This window comes from Emydura macquarii, unplaced genomic scaffold, assembly GCF_026122565.2.
Source record: "Emydura macquarii macquarii isolate MOO-44397 ecotype Brisbane River unplaced genomic scaffold, CSIRO-AGI_Emac_v2 contig_820, whole genome shotgun sequence".
Classification (NCBI taxonomy): domain Eukaryota; kingdom Metazoa; phylum Chordata; order Testudines; family Chelidae; genus Emydura; species Emydura macquarii.
The window spans coordinates 1,827,001-1,848,030 of record NW_027130957.1 but is presented as its reverse complement, the minus strand read 5'-3'; the positions used below and the strand labels follow the sequence as shown (position 1 = coordinate 1,848,030).

Genomic DNA, 21,030 nt, shown 5'->3' with positions numbered 1-21,030 from the left:
AGCATATCGAATGGAGAACCAAGCTCCAAAGCAGGAACCGCACTGAACTCTGGGACTGGCAAAGCAGGGACGCACTGCATGATGGAAGGACTTGTAGCCATATGAACACACAAGTAACACAAACAGTACATTCATAGAATCACACGCCCCCCCTTCCAGGAAAGTAACCCTAGTAAATGAGCATACCCCAAGGTGACGGGCAAATCTGGTAACAACTATGAGAGATATTATTCCCATTTAATAGATGGGGAAACTGAGGAACAGTTAGGCGAAGTAATTTGTTGATGGTCACATGATTAGTCAATGGCAGAGGCTAGAAGGACTCCGAGGCACCTTCCAGACCTGGCTTTGATTTTGCTAGGCAACATGAAACATGCTTCCCCCCCTCCCCGCCATGTGGTCAATGTGCCTTCACCTGGTCCTAGAGATACCCCACAGCGAGGGCAAGAGGGGAGTTCATTCTCCATGGCTCATCCCATCCTTAGCTGCTGCTGACACTGGGAGCCAGGGCAAGGTGGGAAGGGGTGCAGTTAATGCCAGTTGCAAGGTGAACACCTCTCTATTAGGAACCGGACTGAGACCTTCCACTTCATCTCCCTCATGGCATGGAACAGCCATCAGCTGGTAAGTGTTTGGGCTCTGCTGGCACAGACTGCAAAAGCCCCATGGCCAATGCCCTGAGCCATCCAGCTCCCACGAGCTGTGCGCCATTGAATCCATGACGAAAGAACCATCACCGTAACCCCCTCCCCCTCTGATCATAACACAAGCCATTGAACCCAGTCAGGTAAAGGCAGAAGTCGGGATCCTTGCATCATCTTGGTATCAGCCTGTCTCCCTTACAAGGGAAAATCCCCACGGTGACCAGCGTGACCCTAGCAGCCGCTCATAAGGGGGCTTGCAAGGCAGGGGGAAGAAAATGAGAATAAGGAGGATTAAGAGGCAAATAGGAACAAAGAGTGGGGATTAGTGACATGGAAACAGACTGATGAGAGAGGCAGGAGCAGGGGACGGAAGCCAGGAGCTGAATCAGAGAGCGCTTGCAGCAAGAGGAATGGGGGTGGCTAAGGAGTTGGATGGCAAAGACTTGATTGAACTGGCACCAGGGGAAGGGATGTGGGACTATCAGCGTCTCAAAGGATAAGGAGGAACAGAGGCCAGGAAAAGGGAGGGGGATGGAGCCAGGGAGCCAGCATGGGCAGCTGGGACCCGGAGCCGGGAACCAGGAGATGTAGTGGTGATGGGATTGCGGAGACACTCCACAGGGTTTCGGAAGTATTGAGCTTTTGAAGCCTCACTGAAGCTCAGCACCTTTGAAAACCAGGCCATCAGCAATCAGTATATGGGGGTTTAGGACACCCTTCCCTTCCCTCACACTTTCCTTAAAGGCAAGGGGCCAAATTCAGCCCCCTGCAATAGCCACGTAACCCCACTGACTTCACAGACATAGCAGACAGCAGAATCTGGACCTGGGCAACTAACATCCAGGAAATGTGCCCAGGGTCTCGTTCTGTCCTGAAAGTGCTATTGATTGACCGATGGGATGTCTCTGGAAGGAGCAGCTCAGCACAGCAGAGCCTATAGCCTGCAAAGAGAACCGTGGATTGAGTTCCACATCTCGGGAAGCTTTGTAAGGAGCTGGAGGGCTGGGAAGAAGGAGCATGGGGAGAAGAGAAGCAGTAAAAAGGAGAGAAGGGCATGGAGGACTGTGATCCTCAGGGCCCAGGAAAGAGAGGGGAGGGGATTCTCTTTCATCTCAAATTTTGTTGCCTGATCTATTGACTGTGTGTTAATTACACTGATTATTTAAGAATTCCCAATTAACACGCTGAGGTTTGGTTGGTTCTTGGACCTTTAGGAATCTTGCTGTGCACAGTTGCCACGCTCACCCTGAGGGAAAACCCTCTGAACTTGCAATTGTTTTATTACCAGAATTAGTAAAGTCCCAAAGCCAGCAAGGTTGATAGAAATCATACAGAATGTGCATCTGAGCATCCGTATACTCGCACCAGCCCTTGCAAAAGGACCCGAAGTGGCAGTCATCCCTCGTCCTCAGTGGTTGTCATCCTGGCATTTCCCAAGAGTTACATCTTCCAAGACACGCAGGCCGGGATACAACTTTTATATCATCTTACACTGACGCCACTGTGCCTAATGCACATTCAAGAGGGGTTTCAGCCCCTTTTCCTTATTTGTAGTTCCTCTCCTTACTAACGGTGGGTGCCCTTCTCTCACAGCTTACGAGGCCTTTTATCTTCCAACTTATTAGCACATACTACAATTAGTTACCAGGGCATGCTTGTGGTCAGACATCTGCTGATGTTCCTAAAAAATATCCCAGGCTGGGGTAAACTAGCATCCTGGGGTTACCTGTCAGCAGTTTAGTCCTCACAGCATCTATCTTGTGATATCTAATGATCCAGGGTTACTCCTGGTTAGCTGCTTATGCTAAGGCTTTTGTGCCTTATACCTTATTTAGCTAAGGCCTTGTAGGCTCATTACATTGCTGCCTTAACTTATACCCACGCCTTACCTAGCAAACACCTCTCATTGTGGGCTACAATCTTAAGGCACTTTACAAACATTAATTCTCACCACAGACCCGCAAGGTAGGCAGCTCCCCTGGGTATTCTATATATATATGCATGCAACAGATGAGAAAACTGAGGTGAAGGTGGGTTAAAGGTTAAAGTGTCAGTGGCACAGCTGGGAAAATAACCCAGAGGTCCTGACGCTCACTTGCTGTTTCTCACTACTGGACTCCACTTCTTCCCAGGTACAGTCAGGGAAGAACACTGGTTCTCCCACATAGCAAACGAGGTGCTGCGACCTTGACTTTAGGAAAACATGGAGACACACCACTGGGGGTGGAGGGGTATCTCATCAAATTACTTTCCAGTCAGAAAGGCAGCTCCCCAGCCGGCATAAATCAGAATAGTTCTGTCTGGCCTAGTGGGGTTTCGTGAGAATCTAAATGACAATGTTAAACCAAAGAAATGTTGTTATGAGTTGATCATGAGGAATTTAATGTGGTCAACACAGCCCTGGGCCTGCTTCTCTGGTGTTACTGACTTACTGATTTCTGACTTACACCAGTGCAAATATGGTTCAACTCCACTGAAGTCAGTGACATGCACCGAATCAGGTGCACCGAATTCAATGGCACTAGCGAGGCCCTGTGCTTTCAGGGCTCTTACATCTCTCAATGGTCTTTTTCCAGAAAGTTTGAGCTCTGATTCTTACTCCCTCCCGCTGTGCACAGAGCTTTGTAATCAGCATCAGGCTCCAAAAGGGAAACTGAATTGCTGACACAGTGGTTGGCCGAGGGGAGCACAAAGAAATTGCTGATAAGGCTACATGAGTGTCTGTGTGGTGGTGGGGGAAAGAGAGAGGGACAGCCGGGGGGGGGGGGAGAAAGAGGGCTGGATTTCCTGGCATCCTCCCTCCCTGATAAAGACATCTTATGGGTACTTCCCTGCTTCTAAAACCAGATCTGTGCTCTGAACACTTAAGAGGGGCACACGGGGTATTTTCCCTCTTCCTCCCCACAACTCACGGCTAAGAAGATGCAGTGGGGTGTGTGAATTTTTCCTGCTCATCTTGTACTAGGAATAAATTGCTGCCAGGGTTCTTCAGTCAGTGGCAAGTCATGGGGAAAATTTCCACCGCTTCCCCCTTACAAGTAAATGACTGCTAACCCTAGGAGGTGGGGATGGGGGGGTTACTTAGCTTTCTCTCTACATAAAGCCAGGCCTAAAGCCATGTGTGGTGGCAGGTAGGCGGGATGGGGAGAAGATCCCCCCGGCTCTTCACTATGCTAAATGTATCACTCTAAGGGGTGCAAATGGGGAATGAATCCCGAGGATTCCCCCTATATCTGAATCCCTGTTAAGACTATCCAGTGTGTGTGCGGCGGTGGTGGGTGATTTACATGCTCTCTCCCTACCAATAAACCTGGCAGGTTTCGGCTGGTTGGAGGGGCCAGCTGCAACCCACATGGGCTGGGATGAGAGACAGGAGCAGAAGATGCTGCAGCCTTGGGATTCCCCTACACAGGCTGCACACAGGTAGGCTCAACAGAGCCCCCTCCTCCCCCCCTTTCTTGCGGGCAGCCGCCTGAAAGCCAATCAGAGCGCAAGCCCAGGACCTCATGCCCCGCCCCTCTTTTGGGGCTCGGTTAGGAAGGGGTTAAAGAGAAGCCCCGCCTCTGGGGGGGCTGGGGAACGAATGAGAGCCGAGCGGGCGGGGCCGAGAGGAATGTTGTGAAGGTGGCATTAGAACGCTGGGGAACAGCTGCTGCTTGCCAGCCAGAGAGAGAAGTAGAGAAATAGATGAACAGACCGAGATAGGTAGATAGAAATAATCAGAGGGAGATCAGAAAGAAATGGCAATCAAAATAAATAGAGGAGGAGAGATCTCAAGGTAGACATAGAGAAAGAGACCAAAACAGACCAAAGATCAAGCCAGATAGGTCCCCAGCAAGAGAGAGAGAACATAGTCAGCAAGAGAAAAACAGAGGGGTGGCGAGAAAAGATATAAATGTAGTTTAATAGACAGGGTGATAGAAGAGGAGGTGAGTGGGGAGTAAGAAGAAATGAATCATGGATCAGAGAGGAGGGACACGGAAATAGAGAGAAAACAGGCATGCAGGGAGAAAGGTGACTGTGTACAGTAACTAGGATGTACTACTCACAGTATTTACTCTAGACACATGTGTACATGCCATTCGTACACACAAAGATAGAAGGGCTAATTACATAAGGTAAGACTAGAGAGTGTAGTTCTGCATACACCCAGGGAAGTGGGAGATAAAAAACACTCTCATACAGAAATAACTCCACTCAGAGAGAAAGGGCTAACCAAAGGGGATAAAGAGAAAGAGAGAGCTTAATAACAGGCAGAAAGAGCAGAGAGCTTAGTCCTAAAAGACCTCCAAAGACTCTCTAATGAGACTGAGGATGTGAGCATAACTCTGATCAATTAGTGACCAAGAGCTGGTTTGATCTTCTGTAGAAAGGGCATGGGGACATGCTTTCAGCACTGTGATCTCTTTAATTGGAAATGCATCCCAAAGACAGCAAGAAGCTAGAAGTCAAAGCTCCACAGAGGGAACAATCGAAGAAAGCAGATTGGAGCCCCGGCTGCTCTCTTGAAGCTCTTCAATGGCAAAGGAAGCAGCGATCTCTATCTTTGGACCATTGAAGGTAAAAGGGAGACTGAGATTAAAAGCTGGCAGAAGTGGAAAGGAAAAGATTTCCAAATGAGAGCATTAGAGTGAGCGACTCAGAGAGACATTTATCTTCTGCATGCAGGAAAGCATAAACTTCTAATACATAGAGAAGTCTGAAGGGGCTGGGGGGGAAAGTCTACATCAGAACTAAAATAGCAAACTGAGAGAGCTGATTAAAATGACACAGAATATTAACACAAGAGAAAGGAATGGTGCAACCTTTCTCTCCAAGGGTTTAAGAGCCAGGCCAAGCAGTGGTAGAAAAATGATTGTTGCTCAACACAGTTTCATGCTGAAATAAATATTGCGTTGTAGAAAACAGGATTGGACAATTTGGAAATATTGTACAACATCAAGAAATCTAAGACTACAAAAACAAATGATGCTGAGGAAGCTTTGCGATTAAATCTCCATGGGAGGAGAACAGATTTTAAATTAAAAAAAGCAAGAGGAGTCCCATTCAACGTGTGTGGTGCTGGAAATGCTGGAAGAGCTTACAGGGTTAATGCAGCGTTCCCAAGTACTGAAACAGACACGATACAAAACACACGCTCCTTGAGTGCTCCCGCTCCAGTTCTGAAGCTGGCATTGGCTAATGGATTTTGGATTGTGATCCTCCATTCTAAGCCCACCGGAATGATCTTCCTTTCTGAACCCACCTGCTGACAAAGTTTACCTCCTCCTGGTTCAAATGAGGAGTCAGGGGTCCAGATGAACATATGCAGACCAGGAAGAAATACATTTTCATAACTTTCTTTGCCTCTTGGCTTCTGCTTTTCTTCTTTGGAGGAGACCAAATAAGACGCCTCGCCTTCCTGTCCAGAAGGAAAGCCGAAGGGCTGAAGAACTGGCCCCACTGGACAGACAGGTCCCTCCTCAAAAGCTTTGCAGATCCTGAAGAACTTCAGAGCAATGGAGGCCACCACAAACAGTCCCTCAAAGCCAGAAGGGAGTCGAGAATGAATATCTATAAGAACAGCAGGTGCCGCATGGAAACTTGCTTTGATTTTTCCAGGTGTGAGAAATATGGTTTCAAGGTCTTTGTTTATCCCTTGGAGAGAGAGGACCCAGTGTCAGAAAGTTACCTCAAAATAATCACATCTGTTGAAGAGTCCCGATACTACACCTCCAACCCAGAAGAAGCCTGCCTCTTTATCCTAAATATTGATACACTGGACAGGGATCATCTCTCCATCCAGTATGTTCACAACATCAACGACAAAATCCAAGGCTTCCCTCTATGGAATGACGGTCGAAACCATCTGATATTTAATCTTTACTCAGGCACCTGGCCGAATTACACCGAGGATCTGGGCTTTGACATTGGACAAGCCATCCTGGCCAAGGCAAGTTTTTATGTTGAGAACTTCAGGCCCAGCTTTGATATCTCCATCCCTTTGTTTTCTAAGGAGCATCCTCAGAAGGGCGGGGAGAGGGGCTGGCTGTACCAGAACTCTGTGCCTCCTAAGAAAAAGTACATGTTGGCTTTTAAAGGGAAAAGGTACCTGACTGGCATTGGCTCTGATACCAGGAATGCTTTACACCATATCCATAATGGCAAGGATATCATCTCCCTCACAACCTGCAAACACGGCAAAGACTGGGAGAAACACAAGGACATGCGCTGTGACAAGGATAACTTGGCCTATGAAAAGTAAGTCATTACTGATGTTGGGATTTACTCCAGTCCAGTGGTTTCTGGGTGAAATTCCTAAGGGATGGATCCAGGTAAATAGTGCACTGAAATAGAGTTAGCCAATGAAAATGCAAAGACAAAGAGGAGGAGGGGAGGAAAATATGTATCTCCTGGCTGAGAAGTTGCTGAGGATCAGGTCCGCCGCTGTTGTGAATGGCCATTGGCTGTGATGATTTACACCAGTGGAAGATCTGGCCCAAAACATTTAGAGACAGATGACAGATGGGGGGTAATTTCTCTAATAATTTCCCCCCCTGCCATTCTCCTGTATAAACCACTGCTTAATTTCCATGATGGGAAGAGAAAGTCTGAAAATGCACGGCTTTCCTCTTCTGTATTAAAGTTCAAATAATCTAGCGAGAGCTGCTCTTATCTGAGATCAGTGTGGCTGCCCCTCTAATACGATTTGCTGTTTTCCAGAATTCCAGCAGAGATGAATGATACTTTCTCCCCCCCCCACCCGCCCCCACAGCATAAATATTTTTAGTGGAGATGAGCCCAAATGAAACCCCCAGATCTGAACACCCCCTAACTTGGAGGTGCTTGAAATCTGGATCCAGGCTTTCAGACCTTGACCCGTATCAGTGCCTGGGTTGGTGGAGAGAGAGTTTTAGCAGAATATTGATTCTAGGCAGAACTCCTTAGTTTGGTAAGGACAGGGATTACTGATGGGCTGTTGCAACACAGTGGTTTTTAAGAGTCTTTACTCACGAAGGGCACATTTACAGTTGAGCTGGAGGTGTTATGACCTACCTCAGGTAGACATGTGCCCTAGCTGTGATCGAGTAGAAGCGTAGCCATGGCGGGTGCAGGCAGCAGGACGGCTAGCTGCCCCAAGTACAATCTTGCCTGGGACCCTAGATACCTACTTGGGCGGCTAGTCTGTCCTGATACCCAGAACCACTGCGGCTACTCTTCTATTGTCAGCGCACTGGCTCAGTCAAAGCGAGTGGGCGTATATCCACCCATGTTGGAAATTACATCTTCAGCGTGAGTGTGGATGTGGTTGTGGGTGCGTCTACACTGCAGAACACCAAAACCCTAGCAGCCGTGAGTCTCAGAGCTTGGGTCTACCGATTTGGGCTCATGGGGCTCATGCGATGACACTAAAAATAGCAGCGCAGCTGTTCCCGCTCGGGCTGGAGCCCAGGCTCTGAAATCCAGCAAGGGGAGTGGGTCTCAGAGCCCATCTCGCCCAAATGGAAACGTCTCCACCGCTAGTGTTAGTGCTGTAGTGTGAACTCGAGTCTGTTGCCCTGGGCTGTGAGATTCGCTGCTACGTTTTGGGGTTTTTTTTTGCAGTGTAGACATACCCAAAGAGTCTGATCCCGAGAGGTGCTGAACATCTACGGCTCCTTCAATGGGATCCGATACCAGTCCAGGACCTAACCCTACGAGTTGCTGAGTGCCTCCTGAGAGGTGCCGAACAGCTACGTCTCCCCTCGACTTCACGTTGAGAGCACTTAGCATCTCTCCGGAGCTGCTCAGCCCCTTGAAGGACTGCAGCGCTCTAGATGAGGACACACTTGTTCCAATGGGATTTCCCAGGAGGGCTATGTTGCGGCAGCGGGTTCAACTCAGTGCTAGTGGACGTTCTTGTTGCTGCAAATTACCACTGATTGCAGCCGCCGGAACACTCCAGTGAGGCAAGATTAGCCCAAGCTGAAAAGTTTGGGTCTGGACTTTCCCCAAAGGCCTGTCTCTGGTGGGACTCCCCCCCATTGCTGACAACAGCAGTTACACCTGGGCTCACTCACACTCTGTGCAGTGGAACTGGAAATGGGCTTGTCCCGGCTGTGCTTGCAGTTAAACATTGTCAGGACCCGCTCCGTTACATTGCAAAGGATGACAAGTGTTGTTTAGAAGGGCTCGAACCCCTCAGGCTTCAGGGCAGAAGCCACCCACTAACTGCTGGCGGTTAGGCAGACTCCCCCTGCGGGCAGGTCATTCTGTAATTGTTCACTTTGCGGTTTTGTGTCCCTCCCTCTGGACGCAGCTGGTGCTGGCCCCTGTTGAAGACGGGATTTGGAAGTAGATGGGCCCCTGGTCTGCTCCAGTCTGGCAATTCCTGCACTGTCCTATGAGCTGTTATTGATAATGGTTGTCAACAGTGAGTCACGTTCCTGATGGCCGATGTTTTATTGTCAGGGCGTCTGCACTCAGATCCAGGGTTTCGGTTCAAGCCCATTGCTATCAGTTAGTAATATGTGACTCAGCAGAGGGGACCTTTAGACAGGCTGGCACAATGACAGGAGGATAATGACTGTTTTGTGCCCTTTCTTTTATATTCTGCCCCCAAGGGTCCCCGTGGGAGTTGTTCTGTTAGAAGCCCTTTGGCCTCTAATCTTAAATATAAGGGGCTAAATTCTGCCCCGTGGATTCAGTGGCAGTTTTATACCCCCCGCTCAGGCAGGGAAGTAGGAAAGAGACATCCAGCACTGGCAGAACACTACAGCAGTGCAGATCAAAGTGTGCGCCGGCCCCAGCTGGGGGTACGTCCCGGTCAGGCTCCAGGGGTTGGGGAGGTTGTGCTGGTCCCGGGGTGGGTAACTCTAATCTAGACCTGGCTTTGAAAAGTGAATGTACAACAGGGTTCACCTCATGCACCAAGCTCGCTCTCTGAGTCCCAACAAACCTCTGCACTGACCACGTTCCCCTTGCTCTTCCCGGTCTCTGTGCGCTCTCCATGCATCGTCAGCGTGTCCCCTCCTTATGCTACCCAGAGCGACTCTTGGAAGCATCACTGCAGCGGTCCTCTTGCCATGCTCTCTTCCTGGCCTCCCCACACCCTCTCACTTTGCCATGCTGCTTCTCTAAACCCGCACCGGGCCCTTGCCGGGGCAGCCTAGATGGCTGAAAAGGGATGGATGTCATGGCTTCCTCTGGAGTATCTTGGTGCGCAGCAGCTAGTCGAGGTCACAGGGCTCTGCACAAAATCCCCTGCATTCAATTTCCTGCCCCCCTCACCTTCCATGCCATGAAAACCTGCCCATCATATCATCTGATCTAACGCCCGACTCAGCCACTTTAACCCACGTAGGTTTGAGTTGCGTTGGTTTGATCCTGCTCTCAGTGAAACCAATGGCCAGGCTAGCAGGATTTCAGGGGGAGCAGCGTGAAACCCTATATATACAGCACACCGGAAATGCAGCCGCCGTCGGGGTGAGGGGCAGCAACCCGTCAGAGCACACTACACCATGCAATGCTGAGAGGGGGTTGGGGGGAGGGCAAACAATGGCTAAAGAGCCCCATCCTCTTTCAGAAATAGCCTGGGGACCTTTGACAGCCAGCCACAGCCCAGATGAACTCAGGTCCCAAGACCCTCACACTGTAAGCTTCATAGGGCCCGGTATAGCTGCCTTCCAAAGCAGAAGCCTGGATAGGATTTGCAGATGTGCATCCAGGGAGTATTGCATTCCCAGCTGGACGTGTAGCCTATTGAGCTATCCCCTCCAGCAGGGAGCGGGTGTTATCACGGACCATGACAGCGTCATTCGCCCAGCGTTCCGTTTGCACATCCCTAGGGATGGCTCCGCCTGTCAGCAGCAATTGCCCCCGGAGTGCCGCACTGGGAGGAGTTTGGGGTGTCCCATTCGTTCTCCTCTCTCTTTCCCCAGGGGATGGGACAGTTGGCGCTTGTCAGACCAGGAGGGTCTTAGGAGTGGCAGCTGTCAGGGGCCACACGAAGGCTGCAAAGCGACACAGACGTTCCTCTTTTTAAAGGTCTCTTTAACATCGTTTCATTGACCAAAGATGATGCGCTCCCGGAGTCGACGCTAGCGAAGGTTTTCAAGGGCCACTGGCCCGTTCCAACAAACACGGGGGGTCTGGCATTGACGTAGCGACTGGGTTCAGAATAATGATTCTGGCACCTGTCTTTGCCACCAAATCACTGCTTGGTAGTGACTGAAAGCCCCTGGCCGTCTGCCGGCTGGTGAGCTTTCCGTCTCCTGTACTCACATGGTCCCCGCACTGTAATATTCGAGCGGCTCACGATCTTTCGTATAGTTATCTTCATGCAAACCTGTGAAGCAGAGCAGTGCGGTTAACCCCATTGTACAGATGGGAAACTGAGGCACAGAGAGAGGCTGTGACTCACCCGGGGATTCTGTGGCGGACCTGCGAAATATACCCAGAGCTCCCAGACTGACGCCCTGATCACTGCCAACCTCTGGCCAAGTCTCCGCCTCGGAGAGCCCTCTTTGTTGGCAGTCACAGCAGAGGCCAAGACTGGCACAGATCTTAAGGCACTGGGCGACCGTCCCAGGCTGAAATTCAAGGCACCTAGGCAGGGAAGTGGGCACCTGCTAGCACTCTAGCTGTTTTGTGGAGGGATAGTGCTCCTGGACCCCACGAGGCCTGGCACCAGCACGGACAGAGAGGATAGCTGTCTCTGGAGCTCACCAAGGCTTTCCGTCCTTGCCCTTCTCTGCTGAGCAACAGATGCTCTGCGGCAGCCCCATAATAGATTCGCAATATCCCCCATCTCACAGGGAAATCAGATCAACAGGAAAGGCCTCTCAGGACAACAGCATTAGAGAGACCGTCGGCAGCCAGCATTAGGAGGTAGCGGGAGGCTAATATGTGGGCTGCATATGTCATCTGGTAGAGAAGATTATCAGGGACCTGCCGGGGAGTCTGTGAAACGAGAAAAGATCATCTGAATTCCAGAGGCCCCCGGACATCTCACTGGGCCCGTTTCCCAGGACAAGAGGCAGAGGCCTCTCCGAAGCCCTCCCCAGTGGCTTTGCTGCTAGTGGCGTTTCCCCGGATGGCTCAAAGGGCTGAGGGGACCCATCAGTTACCTGGAAAGCAAGCGGAACTCGGTGTCCCGGGGCTGGTGTGGCCTCGTGAACCCAGCGAGACGAGATCATGGATGTGTCAGAACGGCAGAGGCCTGCGTCTGTCCAGGGCCGTGGTAGAGCCTGCCCATCCAGCCGGCATCCGGAGCTCCTACGTCAGGTACCCGGAGCAGTGCACCTGCTTAGGCGACAGGGTCCTGCAGCTTTGTAGCCTCGGGAGGCAGGACGCTGCGCGGTTGCCCAGGATGGATGGCAGAGGGAAAGCACCAACCCAGGAAAGCAGCCCTTGCTGAGCAGGATCTGGTGTCGAAGCATGGGAGAGACTCGAAGGGGAAGGGCCCCAGAAAAGGAGAACCCACTACAATGGAGTAAAGAGTGACCACGACCCTGAGAGTTCAGAGGAAAGGGGGTGCTGTGACTGAGCACTGGGCTGGGAATCAGGAGGGCTGGGTCTCCCCATTCCTGCCTCTGCCACAAGCTCACTGGGGGAGCTTGGGCAATTCACTTATCCTTATCTCTCGGCCTCATTTTCCCCCTCTGTGAAATGGGAGCAATAACATTCCCTGAGGGCGTGCACTGGTGCCTCGCAGCAGCTCGGCCCTGGCTAGGATTTGGCCCAGGGTCCAGAAATGACTGGCTAAACCTCCCCCTCAGAAGGGAACGGGAGCAGCATGGACTCACGGCTGTGCCCTGGTGAGAATCAGAAGGAAGGAATGGTTCTTCCCCCTCTTAGCAGGGCCAGTGCTCAAGAGAACCTCACTGCGGTCAAAGAATTGCACCAGTGTGCGTGAGCTCAGAATCAGGCCCAGAGTATGTGTGTCAGGGGAGCTGAGGGAGAATCAGGACAGGTCACCCCTGGATGTCTGTTTCCTGAGCTGTCTTCCAGGGGCTTAGGGTACCTGTGGTCTCGGACGGGTATGTACTCAGGTGGCTAACCCCTCCAGCTATTTGTGCAGCCCCGGCTACGCTCTATTTCCAGCACACTAGCTTGATCAGAGCTAGCGTGGATGTGTCTCCTCGAGCTGGGAATCAGACCTGCTACTCGAAGTGCGGCCGGTCCCTAAGATCCTGACTCACGGCAGGTTTTGGTACTCACCAGCCCTGTGCCTGTGTCTGCACCCTCCACCTCTTGCGAGCATCTCTCTGCAACTATTTCAGGCTCCCTCGGACTCCCAGGAATGAATTAAAGAGACAAAGGGAGGGTTTATTTCATTTGCATTCGACAGAGGCATTGTAAGACTGGAGAGCGCTGACTCATGCATAATTAAAACGCCCCTGGCCCTGGAGCGCTAAATGCACCTCCTGCTCAGTAATTGCTACCCCGAGAATTAAAATAAATGGTGTATTAGTTTAACTAAATGGCCACCTGCTGGATTTCGCCTCCTGTCAGATGCCAGGTGCTCTTCATTTCTCGTCCATCACCAAGGGAACATTTCCCTGTGGATTTAAATGCCAGCCAGTCAGGAAGGGTCATTCGTACAACAACGAGCGTGTGAGTGTGGTTTGTGGGTGTTGGTTTGGGGAGACGCTTCTGTGAGCATGAGACTGGATGTTTGTGTAGAGAAGCTGTTTGCTGGGATGCAGGCCAAAGGAGTAGCGTGGCCCTGAAGTGGATGTCCCAGTGAAGGCAGGGAGTTGTTTGCTGTTTCCAGGAAGGAACTAGAAGCTAGGACTCCTGGGTTCTGTTCCTGCCATACTGGGCAAGTCACATAGGCCCACATTTACAGATGTGGGGCCCAGATTCTCAATGGTATTTAGGTGCCTAACTCCCATGGGTTTCACTTGGCTTTAGGCACCTAAATACCTGTGAGGCTCTGGGTGTCTAAGGTTAGTCCATAATTAGGCACCTGAATAAGGCATCTGATTTCCCCACACATTGAGCCCCGACAGCCTCGGCAGATTTCAGTGGGAGATGCTGGGCACTCAGCCATTTTGAAAAAAATCAGGTCACTTATTTATGCACCTAAACGTGGACTTAGGAACCTGGCTTTAGACATCTGGTCTTTAAAAAAAATCTTGACCCCGGATCCCTGGGTTTTGTTCACGACTTCCACTGATCTTCGGCAATTCTCTTAGGGCAAGCGTGTCAAATTAGCCTACCTAAACTCATCTGTAGGCCTGCGCTAAGCGCCTAGCTGTCAAACGTGGGTAGTACTTCTCTGGTTCAGACGGGGGTGGCAAGGCCTAATTCATTAGGATGAGCAGGGCACTTTGAGATCCTCAGATGAAAGGCATCACAGAAGTGCTGAGGGTTAGTACAGAAAGAGAAAAGGCGTCGTTCAGACAGAACCAAGGTCAGATCTTCACTAGCAGGAACTTTGGAAAGCGAAATACCTTCTCCTCCCCCTGCTCAAGTAATCCAGGAAAATGGTTTGCAATTTACATTTAACCGAGGATGGTTTTAGACTCCTGATACGTGAGGAGCACATGGTATAAGCTGGCAGACTGACGTATGGGGTGGCGTGGAAGTGTTTACTCCATAGCAGGGAATCAAGGTGACAAAGGGGCTCTGAGAATGGATAGACGGTAGCAAACTTTGATACATTTGGTATTTCCCTAAACAACGGTAACCCTTGCTGTGCTGCAGGCTTTTAAGAACTGGCAGTGTTAAGAATTTACATTTGCACAGCTCCCTTCCTCCTAGAGTCCTTCCCAGCAATGGACCAGATTCTGATCTCAGTTACACTGCTGTCGATCCAGAATCAATCATAGAACCATAGGGTTAGAAGGGACCCTCTAACCCCCATGCACTGACTTCCAAGGGTTTCCCAGGATGTAACAGATAGGAATCTGGCCTGTCATTGCCACTGAAGGCAGCTGTGCCCAGGGTGGAGGGTGGCAAACAGCTGCCACACAATACACTGCCTGATAGTGAGGGAAAGGAGATTTTGACTATGGAAGCTGAGGCTCGTGTCCTGGGATCTTTAAAGTCCATGCGGAGCAAACAGGACCTTGGTTTTTAAAGGTTTTATCTGAAAGATCTGCACGGAGTAAGCTGCCTGGGATCGAACTCATCTACCCTGGAAGGATGGAGGGCTGAGATGAGGGCATGTGTGTGTGAAGAATGTGTAAGAGTTACGTTATTCAATGGGGAGATCCATCAGCCGTCCTAGGACTCTGCAGAGCTGAGCGCGATCCTGCACTCCTTACTGGACTGGACTTCTGTTCATTTCAGCTGCTGCAGCAGTCCCGATGTGAATTGTGAGTGCCCACCATATTGTGTGTCACTGAAATGCAAACTCCATTAAAGCAAGTGAAATCTTCGCATTTATCCTGAGGGCCAGAAATTCAGAGGAAGCACAAGAGGAACAGGTGCAAACTCTGTCTGGGCCTGTGCCAAATGGGGGATTGCCCACATATTTGCAAGCCCAGAGGGTCAGGGCTCATTGTGGAAGCACTGCTCTGGACCGTCATGATTTGAAAATTTAGGGCCCAATCCTGAGCCTCCTCCACCAACTTCAGTAGGAGCTGTGGGGGCTCAGCACCTTTTAGGAGCAGCTTCACGCTTTGCAGGATCAAGCCCAACTTTAACCAAAACCAGATCCTTAAAAAAAAAAAAAAAAATCCTGGGAAAAACAACCTACATAAAGAAAAACAAACATCTTGCTGCCTCCTGAGCTAAATACGCCACACGAGAGAGGTTCCCGGGAGGAATGACTGATTGAGATTTATTTCAATCACAGCCGTATCTAGGTAATCCAACCCGGCCTTTATTATCCTCATTGAAAGCCAGTGATGACACAAACACGTTCACAAGTCGCTGATGTTTCGGCAGGACAATATTGCAGGCTTAACTATTTCTGTTGACAATCATTTGCATGTATGCAGTGCTGTAATCCCAAAGGATCTCATGGCACTTCGCCAACTCTCTGGGCACAGCCTTGCAAAATCATTGGGGAAGTTGGTTAGCACAGGCGGAACGTCTGCTTGTCCATGAAGAGCACGATGAAAACGTTCCAGGCCTGATTTCTTTTACACCAAAGCCCCTTTATGCCACTCTGCAAAGGGGCCTTAAAGTGGGCATAGCTACTAGAAATGAGACTCAGTTTCCTCTAACAGGCTGTATTTCTGTAGCGCCTTCTGCCTGCGGATCTCAGCACACTTTACTAATCTCTTTAAAAAATGCCCATGCCCTCTAGCTGATGGGGTAGGTGTTGGTTTTTAAGAACAGGTTAAACACCTGTCAGGGCTGATCTAGATGTCCCGACTCCTTGCTCAGTGCGGGGGACTGGATCTAGATTGACCACCTGAATTCTCTTCCAGTGCTACATTTCTGTGATCAGTGAATTGATGCCTACCTGGATTGTGAGGCTTGCAACCATTTTACAGCTGATTAACTGAGGCACAGAGAGGTTGAGGTCTACGCTGGCCAAAGTGGCCTCTTCTGGCCACCTCAGTTCTGCGTGGCCAACTTGACACCCCTACAGCCTGATTTTCAAAGGGGCCGAGCCCCCACAACTCGCACTTTGACTGCAGCAGGGAGCCTTCAGTGGTTCTAAAAATCAGGTCCCAGGTGTCTGAGGTTGGAGTACTCAAAATCAGTGGCCATTTAAAAAAAGATTGTGGCAGCCCCTCTGTTGACCCATTGCTTTGAAAACGTAGGACTCGGTCACAAACATCCTGCACTCCCATTGACTTCAGTAGCAGCATCCCAGGGAACACAGGGTATGTCTACCCTGCATGCCTATCACAGTTCTTACACATGCTTTAGCCCAACCTCCCCTAACCACCATCCACACACAAACTCCCAGGCACATGCTCACATGTCCTTTGAACCCGGGTTTGCTTGCCCAGAGCAGGCAACAAACCTCAACTTCCCTGATTCCCAGACTATCCTTGCTTCCTAATCAGTTGTATTTTACTCTTCGTTAAAAATGTCCTTGCCCGTGTGATGCTCGGTGTGCGTAGGTAGATCCATGCCAGTGGAATTTTCCGATACTCCGATAGGAATGCTAACAAAATTGCTTAATTAACACATCCTCTTCTTGACATGCATCCAGCACATTACACATAAGTGCACCTGACAATGCATTTTTCATACCAGGGTATCTTTGCATGAGCAGCTGAGACAAGGCCAGAGCCATTACGAAGTGAAGATGAGCGATTGTCTTGTCTGAGCTGGGAATGCAATGACGCTGTCTGTGATATGAAAAGAGACACTGTCTGTAGCCCAGATTCATATGTCATTAAACATCCACAGATCATCAGCATGAAGAAAAAATAGGCTTTTCTTTGCACTCGAGTTTCGGAAAGTGCTGGGCTGCCCCTTTTGCTGACGTAGTATCAATGCACACCTTGTGAGCCGTGGCTTGAGTGAACCTTAGGGGCATGGCCTAAAAAATTCTTTGGAGACTAGTCCTCAAAGTGAAACGTCGATCCAGAAACTGGCTTGTGAGGAAGAGCGGTGAGAGAGGAAGGATCTGGAAGGCCGAGTGCTGACGTGGAAGCCAAGAACTCCCAAATCCTAATCCTGGCTCTGACAGTCTCCTCTGTGACCTTGGGCAAATCACTGGATGGCTCCGTGCCTCAGTTTCCCCGGGTGTAAAATGTAGATGGTAACCCTAGAATCCTGGCAGAGTCAGCAATAAGCTTGTCCAGGGTTCCTCTCCATCCTTCCGAGGGGTTATTGTACAGTCACCTAGCTAGTTGTAGGGTTGGAAGAGCAGGAGAGCCAAGAGCCGGTCCTCAGAAGTCCTATTCCTCACTGCCGTCATCAACTTGGTGCCCATAAATCTTAAGACTACTGCTCACGTGATGGCCTGGGCATATGAGCACGATCACCGCTGGTTATATCTGGGGATAAATGGGTGACATCAGGGGGGTCTGGGATCAGTGGTTGCTCAAGGACGATAAAAGAGGTCTCATTACTGCTAGCCTGTCTCAGACACAAGGCTCAGTAACATGTCCATGGCAGCTGGCCCCTTGGAAAAGAGAAACATACCAGATTTACGTACCTTCTGCCCAGCCACCTGCAGAAACCAGGAGCTCAGTAAGAGTCGCCAGATGGCATTTAATGAAAACATCACTTCTGTTAGATCTACGCAGGACACGCACTGGCCCGGCTGTGCTGCTTGAGGAGCTGGTAATCTCCGGCTACGGGAAGAAGATGCTGATTAAAAGCAGGAACAGAGGCTGACCTGATGGCTCAGTGACAGCTCTTCCTAGGATTAAAGCTTGATTCCCGATCCAGGGCTCATGATGTCTGAGCTAGGAGAGACTGGCTGTACACTCAGTCCCTGGGGGAGTGGAGGTTGTGTCTCACAACACCTGTAGCGATCTACAGGCAGCGCGGGGCGTGGTGGGCTCACATAGCCTCCCACCAGGACAGTGGCCACATGATGTGACAGCCACAGCCACCGTCATGTCTCTTGTGGATGCCCCAGACCGGCTTGGAAATAGTCTACTCGCCTCCCTCCTCACTGTGCACAGACCTGTGGGTCTCTAGGCAGTAGGTTGACAGCTGCCAATTTCAGCAGGGCTCCCCAAACGGGGTGATGGAGTGCACAGGTACATCCTGCGGCACACACAGTTCTTTTGGCCCAACCTCGGGACCATCAATGAACTCTCAGCCACTGAAAGCAGCAGCCAAACTCCCACGGTCATCAGCAGGACCAGGCGAAAACCCTCCCACAAGAATGGGTCCATCCAGGGCAGTTTCTGTTCCATTTTCTCAATGTATCAGCACAAATATTTCTGCAAACACACATTAACTCCCCAGTGGGTCCTTAACCTATTTCAGTTTATAGGGCAACTGCCCGCCCCAAACCATCAGAGTATAATAGCTTCATTAACCTGGTTCTTACAGCAGATGACCTAGAACCTGTGACTCATGGTCTTTAATGGGAAGAAAATGGAATGTGGTCAGAAAAATGAGGCAAAGGAAAGATATGGAAGAAAAAAACCCACACTTTCCAGTTATTGGGACTATTAGAATTTACTGTCCACAGACTCTCAGTAGGAGATGTTGTTCCTTTTGTATTTTGCACATGAAAATAGAGTAGAATTGGGTAATAAGGGTTAATTTGGGCAACTGCTGCTCTGATTGTTAGGGCCAACTGACCGTCACCTCCAGATCTGTAAATAGTGACCTTCCCACATCAGACACACGTAGCCATGCGAAATCACCATCTTGCGAGGACCAGATGAGCTCCGCTAGGTATTTTAATGTCATGGCAGGTCAATCGGGTTATAATTGGCTCTGATTGCCAGCCCTAGGCAGCACTACGGTTCTTTATCTGCAGCTGACTGGCACCTAGATAGGTGTGAAATTCATTCCCACCTCTGCAAGCCTCAGAGAAAGTACGCTCAGCCTGGCTCTTACCGTACGAAAGGAGGGGCCAACCCCACAGCTGCCACCGTAGGAAATGGCTTTGGCAATGGAGTTTTGGTCTGTAGGGGCAAGCGCGCTCTGTAAAGCTGCGTCTTCCCCACAGAAAAGGTGTGTTTATTGTACAGCGAGACAGTACGTTGGGGTAAAAGCCCGATGGCGGAGAACCAGCCAGGGAGGGGCAACTTTCAGGTAGTAGAGAGGGCCACAAAATTCACAGAACCCTTTAGCGGGCTGGCGCAGTCGAGGAAGCAGCCGCCTTTGCTGCCCTGGGGCAGCTTGCCGCGGTGGCTGCTGCTGCTGCTGGGAGAACATGGGCCAGAGCAGGGAATCCTGCGCTGACCCCACCTTGCTGGATCACGTCACACTCGCTTGCCCGCCCACGATCTCTGGGAAGATGGAGGAGACTGTGCCTCCTGCCACCAGGGACACGCCGCCCCCCTTCGGTAACTCCCAGGCAGGCGTTGTCTGCCAGGGCCATCCTGGAGCGAGCCCTCTCACCCTCCCGCAGTCCTCTTCTCTGCCCTGGCAGCCGCCTCCCCTCTGCCTTCTTTGGTTGGCAGCGGGCCAAATAAAATGATCCAGGGGGCCGGATGCAGCTCCCAGCTGCCCATCCCTGATCCAGGATGGCCCGTGTGACCCAAAACCAAAGTCCCATTTTCACAACTGAGCTGGGCACTCAGGGATTTTTAAAGATGCGCCTTGTGGCATTTGCAGATGGCCCTCATTGAAATCAATGGACGTTAGGGGACCTGGGGCTTTTCAAAACCCCCCTCTGAATCTTTGAAAAACTGGCCCTGAGGGGCCCTAGTCCCAAATCAATGAGATTTAGGCTCCTAACTGCCCAACACCCAGATCCTCAAAGGTATTTAGGCACCTCATCCTCTGGGAGTTAGACACATCGATGCTTTTGAAGCTCTGGGCCCAAGTCACTTCTGAAAAGGAGACTAGGTCTACACTACCACTTACTCTGATGTAACTTACCTCGCTCAGGGGTATGAATAATACCCCCCCTCCAGTGCGACGTAAGTTACACCAACCTACATGCCAGGGCGGGTAGGAGAGCTTCTCCCATCGGCATCAAGTGTCTTCACCAGACATCAGTGCAGCTTTTCTGGCTAGTGTAGACGAGCCCGAAAGCCTGGCCTACGTTCCAGCTGCTACAGAAGCCCGGGGCAGTGCTGCAGCTGTGCCACTGGAATGGAGAGGCTTCCTGCGTCGATGGAAGGGGTTCTCCCGTCGCTGTAGGTAATCCCCCTCTCTGAGAAGCAGTAGCTAGATCGACAGAAGAATGCTTCCATCGACCTCGCCATGACTACACAGGTGGCTAGGCTGACCTAACCGTGGTGCTCAGGGTGCGATATCTTTTCCAGCCTTGAGCAATGTAGCCAGGTCAAGCTAATATTTAAGTGTAGACCAAGTCTTAGGCTCCTCAGTCACTTAGACACTTTTGAAAGTCCCACCCCCAGTCGAAACACCTCCCAGGGTGAGGGTGAACCTTGGAATTGGAATCGAATGGTGCCAGGGTTGGGGAGATCTTCCTTGAACAGGTCGCAGGCCCGTGTCTCAGGTTTTACCTCTTATAAATGTAGGTGTGGTCCTCTTTACAGACTCTTGCCCAGCAGGAGTTCCTCCATCACTTACAAAGAAAGAATTCATCAGGTCAGAGCATCCCGCCTGACTCAGCAACATACCCCGTTTACAGTCGTTTCCATGACACAGTGGTAGATAACTCCATTTCCCCATCGTTAATTTCCCCTCCCATTCCCAGGCTTTGAGCTCTGGGTGTTTGTTCCTGGGACCGTTAGCGTGCTGGAAAGATGCGAGACTGACAGCCCAGGGGACCGAACTAAAGCTTCTGTATGAGACACAACGGTACAGCGTAGACAGCAGCTGTGCAAACCTTCCACGCTGCCCTGCCCGCCCTGCCCCAGTGACACCGTCTCTGGAGATGACTGGGGACTGCCGTCTTAGT

General features: G+C 50.7%; 1 protein-coding gene across 1 annotated transcript in view; it reads left to right on the top strand.

The window, feature by feature from the left end:
- Nucleotides 1-5,422: 5,422 nt before the first annotated feature.
- Nucleotides 5,423-21,030, top strand: part of EXTL1 (exostosin like glycosyltransferase 1) — a 43,379-nt gene continuing 27,771 nt past the window's right edge. Inside the window, exon 1 of the mRNA XM_067543349.1 lies at nucleotides 5,423-6,884. Within this exon, the coding sequence (XP_067399450.1) occupies nucleotides 5,950-6,884 (935 nt within the window). The 5' untranslated portion in view covers nucleotides 5,423-5,949. The remainder of the gene's footprint in view (nucleotides 6,885-21,030) is intronic.